This window comes from Panthera tigris, chromosome A1, assembly GCF_018350195.1.
Source record: "Panthera tigris isolate Pti1 chromosome A1, P.tigris_Pti1_mat1.1, whole genome shotgun sequence".
NCBI classification, from domain to species: Eukaryota; Metazoa; Chordata; class Mammalia; order Carnivora; family Felidae; genus Panthera; species Panthera tigris.
The window spans coordinates 230,121,601-230,127,600 of NC_056660.1; the positions used below are offsets into that span (position 1 = coordinate 230,121,601).

Genomic DNA, 6,000 nt, shown 5'->3' on the forward strand with positions numbered 1-6,000 from the left:
GTATCACTGGACCGAAATGATAACACTCTACTATGGCAAAATGTATTTAGTATCTTTATGAGGGTTTCATACATCAATACTTGCTTCCAACATCCATTCCAACAGCGTGGTGTTTTTCCTTTTAAGAAATGTATATCCTTGAGGGGCTGTGTAAGTTAAGTGTGCGACTTTGGCTCATGTCATGATCTCATGGGTTCATGAATTCAAGCCCTGTATCAGGCTCTCTGATGTCAGAGCGGACACCACTTTGGATACTCTGTGCCCCCTTCTCTTCTCTCTCTGCCCCTCCCCCGCTGGTTCTCTCTCTCTCTAAATAAACATTTTTTTAAATGTATATCCTTGAGCAAAAGACATATATTTTTTTTGAAACCAAAAAATCTCAGTGCATTGCAGGATCAGACTCCTAATCCATAAAATGAGGAAGCTGTGTATCTAAGGTATCCTCTTACATTTAAAGACTTGATGATAGCAGTTTACATAACGTATCTCCACTCATACAAAATACATACAAAAAACAATATGAATGACTCACACATCCTCTGTTATGAAACTAGATCATAAACCTGTTGATTTTACAAAAACAAAATTTAATACCCCAAACACTTTTTAGAGATCTTTAAAATCTAGCAAACACTTATTATGAAGGGCCAAAATCCATCTAGCAAATTATCAGTTTTCTAACAGACTTTAGTACTGTTTACCACAAATACAAAACATTCTGAGCATTACAACATCATCTGTGATACCCTAGAGGAAAGCGACATGCCATTTTTAAAAAAATTTTTTTAACGTTTATTTATTTTTGAGACAGAGAGAGACAGAGCGTGAACAGGGGAGGGGCAGAGAGAGAGGGAGACACAGAATCTGAAACAGGCTCCAGGCTCTGAGCTGTCAGCACAGAGCCCGACACGGGGCTCGAACTCACGGACCGTGAGATCATGACCTGAGCCGAAGTCGGATGCTTAACCAACCAAGCCACCCAAGCACCCCTCGACATGCCATTTTTAAAGGAGGGAAGAGTTACACACTGTATAGTTGGTATTTTAATTACATTCTTCATCTTTGCTCAGATTAACATACTAAAAATAGAAAAGTAAACATTATCAGTGTTTTTAAAAATAAATGACAATTTTTAAAAATTTAATTTTCTTTACATTTTTTTGGTAATTTTCTTTCATTTTTACTGTGTCTTACAGAAAAACTGTTTCTTTTATAGTCAGATAAAAAAAAAAAAACCCAATTGCATTTTAAGAAATAATCTGTAATAACTAGTTTAGCAAACAGAGCAGTTGCTTCCAAACTTTTTTTCACTTTATCATGAAATAATTCTCTATAACCCTCTCTCTCCTTTCAATGTTTTTCCAAGTTAAATTTAAATTAATTTTGAAAATTTGAGATTTCTGATTTGGAATTTAGCAAAAGTGAGCAGGAAAAGTACTAAAATTCACTTTCATTTCATGAATAATAGCTTCATAAAACAAATGCCCAAAAAAAGGTTCTGTCAAAATATGTAAATGATTCATCCTATAAAGGGAGTGACAAAAATAAGTTATTTATTATCTATTTTAACCACAGGGTCTAACAGACCTGAGTCTGAATCTTACCTCTGATATGCGCTACCTAGATGACCCTGGGCAAGTCAGGGAATCATACCAACCCGACCCCTCACCTCAGCCCCCCCCCCACACACACTCCCCCTTTCCTCTCTGTAAAGAGTGGATACCCTAAAAATGTGGAGAGAAGTAAAGAAGATGTGTATAAAGTGTTCAGTAAACACATGCCACACACACGTACTCAATACTAGTTATTTCAATAAGAAACAGTGTTCAAATCAGTAAATAAAAATCATTTATGCCTTACCCTGATTATAATTTTACAAGGAAAAACAATGTTGAAGCACTGGAAGTACGCTGAAAATCATCCTTTCATGATTCCATATAAACCTCCAGATTGTGCAATTCCTGATTTACCACTAACTATAGCACCAGAAGTGTAGGCAAGTACTAAGCGCCCAGGCTCAAAGAATGGAATTTAGGGTTGCCAGCACACATCGAGTGATAAATAAATAAATACGTGCCTTACTAGATTGAGTCATTAAAATGTGAATCCGAAATGACGTAAAATCTTTGCAGATGGAAATTCACACACAAGGACCATCTGTCAAAAACAAAGTGATTCCTAACCTCTCAGCAGCTTTACTATTTTTTTCCAAGGGAATCTCCTGTGGCGACCAGCTTCACTCCCTGGGTGTAATAAACACAACGGAGACATAATGGAAGGAAACCTCTATTGGTAATCAGAGTATCTGGGCTGAAAATCTCTTACAAGTGTGTGAAACGTGGACCAGCTGTTAAAACAACTAAGCCTGAATTTCCACACCTATACCTACCTACTCCACCGGACCACTATGAGGATCAAAGGTAAAGGCACGTGGGTAGGCTCCGTAAGCCATCACACACAAATGTCATCACAGCCTAGTTTCTTATTATCCAATGAAAGATTTCTTTAAGAAATGATGAGTCAAGTTCCACCAATTCTTCACATACACTAAGATCTTAAACTTTTTATCACCATTGCATGCCATGGCAGTGCTCCACGATTTTCATCCAAAACCACCCAAATCGCAATCCATTAAGGCTGCAAGACATACCCCCACATAAAGCCACTCAAACGCATCAGGGCATCTTCACTGATAACCAAACCATCAAGAAACAGGATAGTGTAGTAATTTCCTCTACAGACACACTGAATTATTTGCTCGATTCTAAAAAGCTAAAACCGCTTTAAAGTGAACCCACCCTACCCTTCGGTGGATAAGCAAACGCATTTCCACACCCCTAGATGTTTATACCTCACGTATTCAGTTTACACGGGTTAACAAACAGCCGTATCCCAAACCCACACTCACAAAACAAAGCACACAAACCCCCGCTTACTGGTGTCAGGGACTGGACACAAAATCAACTACACCGAAACAAAAGAATTCCGAACAATCTCCCTCCTCCTAATAACCTCGCTGGACCTTACTCTTCCACGTTTACTAAACAAATTATTTGGGGGCAGGGACGCACAGGGCAAGGTTCTTAAATAGGGGTCAGTCAACCGCACTCAGCCGTCACCTGGCGGGGCATTTTTCGCGAAGTTTCAGAGTCAACAAAGAAGTTTTGTCGTCAGGGGACAGGGCCTGTACAGCAATAGGCGAAACGACAATAAGGAAGACAAAACCGAGTGGGGGATGGGCGTGGAATACGCCCCCGTACTTCGGGCGGCGACCACTGCAGGTCCCCCGGGGACTGGGGGGGGGGGGGATGGAGGGGCAGGGAGGCCGCGCCAGCCCGGAGCCCCGCAGCCCCGCGCCCCCGGCGGGTTCCCGCCCCCCGCGCGCACGGGCGGGAAACGGTGGGGGGCGCCGAGGGGTCACCTTCGGCTCCCCCCCCCCCCCCCCGCCCAGCTCCGCGCGGTCCGCCGCCCCTCGAGCCGGCTCCTCGGCGGGCAAACGGCCCGGGCGCTGGCCCCGCCGGTCACCGCGCTCCCCCGCCCCGAGGGGAGGTGCCCCCGCCGCGCCGCCCGGGCCCGTCGCCCGTCTCGGGCGCCGCGGCCAGAGCGCGGGCCTGGCCCGAACCCAGGCGCCGGTGCAAGGGCGCGGGCGCCGCCGCTTACCTTCCTCGGCGGTGTCCATCTTGTCTGGGGGGGCGGCGGTGACGCAGCCGCGAGGCACCCGGGGCCGGAGCCTTCCGGCCCGGGCGGGGAGGGAGGGAGGGAGGGGGAGGAGGGAGGAGGGAGCGGAGCCGGGCCGGGCAGGTGCGTGTGCTCAGGTGCGAGAGAGGAAACGAGAGGAAGGAGAGAGGGGGAGAGGGAGAGGGAGACAGGCTGACAGAAAGCGGCCGCGAGAGGGGAGGGGGAGGGGCGGGGAGATCGGGGCGGAGAGGCCTGGGCGGGGCGCCGGGCGGAAGGGGCGGGAGCGCCCCCCAACGACGCGCGCCGTCACTTCCGCCGCCGGCGGCCTCCGGGACGGTGAGGGTCGGGCGCGGGCGGGGCTGCGACTGCCCGGGCTCCGGGCCACCTGGGTCTCGTCGTGGGCGGCGTGGCTGAAACCTAAGCAGGAGCCGAACTCTGGTGGCACCGAGGGCGGCGACAAAAAAGGAACAGAGCCGGGGGGGGTGGGGCGCGGAGCAGCGTGAGCGAGCGCAGCGCGGACCGGACCGCGGTGCACAACAGAGGCTCGTTTCTGGGTGGCTTAAGGATCCTCTGGGTGAAAGAAAACACAGGTTCTGCGCCCCCTCTCCCGCCACGAGACTCTAGTGCCGTGTGTCTGGAGTGGGCCCAGGAGATGCACTTTTGTTCGGCACCCGGGTGGCTGTGATGCACGTTTTGAGGAAACGGTGCAACATCACTGAAATGTGAGAAGACGCTCGCTAACTTTACCAAAATTCCCCCCGGGGAGACTCATGCATTTTGGTTGGAAGGACTTCAATAACCCACTGAGGCTGAGGATTGAGACATCCGCCTCTAATAGAGATCGGTTCGGATGCGAACAGGCTTTCCTGTGCGGAGTTCAGGATGCCTACCGGGCCGGGGCCGAACTGCCTCGGCCTTAGGAGCGGCTGACCTCTGCCTCCGTCAGTACTCCACACCATGAGCTTGCCTTTTTCTTTAAGTGAAGCTCTGCTTACAAAATACAGATTAGAAAGGCCAGTGCCTTAGGATCGCCTGATGGAAGCAGAGATGCCTCTGACCCCAAAGAAAAACATTTTAGACAATATACAGATGATTTGCAGAAATAGATTCAAGAATGCTAGCAATCTCTTTTCCATCTGCGTGACTGAAGGCATTGGGAAGACCTCCCCCCCCCCCCCCACTTTCTGAATCAGAATGAGATTTAGAGTAAAAATAGTGAAATGGAGTCCTCCAAAAAGAGAACAACCCTTAAAGACCGATGTCACTGATGTGACTGATTTTACTCATGTTACCAATGTAGGAAAGCGAATTCTCGACACCGTAATGGAGACCCGCTGATTTCAAGGACTGAGCTTGAGAACTGATCCCATTTAAGTCTTTCTTTAACTATGTTTTGACTATCTCCCAAGAAATTGAATTTGAAGGAGGCTCATTCCCCAGCCCCTATCCCTCACCTAACCCTAACGTGAGCTCACATGCCTGTAAGGCCTGTAGCAGAGCACTTCTCCCTGAGCTGAGACCGGAGGCCCAGTTCAGGATCACCAAACCCAGTCTCACATTATATGGCAAGGATTCTGTGAGACAGACATTGAGACTTGCTCACAGAAGTACGGGTTATGTACTGCAGTGAAGGCATCTGCATGACCAGATGGTCGGGGTGGTTAGCATCACCAGTGATGGGACAGATGGACATGATGAAAAATCAAAACCTGCCGACAAGGCACGCCTGCGTCTGGGCGTGAGGAAACAGCAGACGAACCCAGGCTGAGGGGCATCCTACAGAATATAAGGCCTATACTGTCAGGACAAGAAAATGACTGAGGAGACGTTTCAGATTGGAGGAGACCAAAGAGACACGACAACTACATGCAATATGTGTTTCTGGATGAGGTCCCACACCAGAAAACGCAAAAAGATATTTTGGGGACAATTGGCAAAATTGAAATTTGAGTAAGGTCTTTGGAGGTTAGTGTTGCACCCATGTTGATTTCCCGACTTTTTCAGAGATCTGTGTTTAGGAAAATACACACTAGAGCATTTAGGTTTGAGGTAGGATTAGGTTTGAAGCTTATAGTCAAATCATTTAGAAAAAAGACTATCCGTGTGTGTGTGTGTGTGTGTGTGCGCACATGGGTGTGTACATGCACACGTGTGTATCGAGAGAAAGCAGGTGTGTGTGTATCGAGAGAAAGGGAGAAGTTAAAAGTTGCTGAAGCTGGGTGAAGTTAATATGAAAGTTGTCTGTACTGTATTTGCAACTTTTCTGTGACTTTGAAATTATTCTGAAATCATTTTTTAAAGGCAAAATTGGTAAGTGCAGAT

The 6,000-nt window shown here is 47.7% G+C and overlaps 1 protein-coding gene across 1 annotated transcript in view; it reads right to left on the reverse strand.

Annotated features, from left to right (window-relative positions):
- The window catches only part of MARCHF6 (membrane associated ring-CH-type finger 6), a 75,575-nt gene extending 71,683 nt beyond the window's left edge, over positions 1-3,892 (reverse strand). Inside the window, exon 1 of the mRNA XM_042997573.1 lies at positions 3,661-3,892. Within this exon, the coding sequence (XP_042853507.1) occupies positions 3,661-3,679 (19 nt within the window). The 5' untranslated portion in view covers positions 3,680-3,892. The remainder of the gene's footprint in view (positions 1-3,660) is intronic.
- Positions 3,893-6,000: the final 2,108 nt, after the last annotated feature.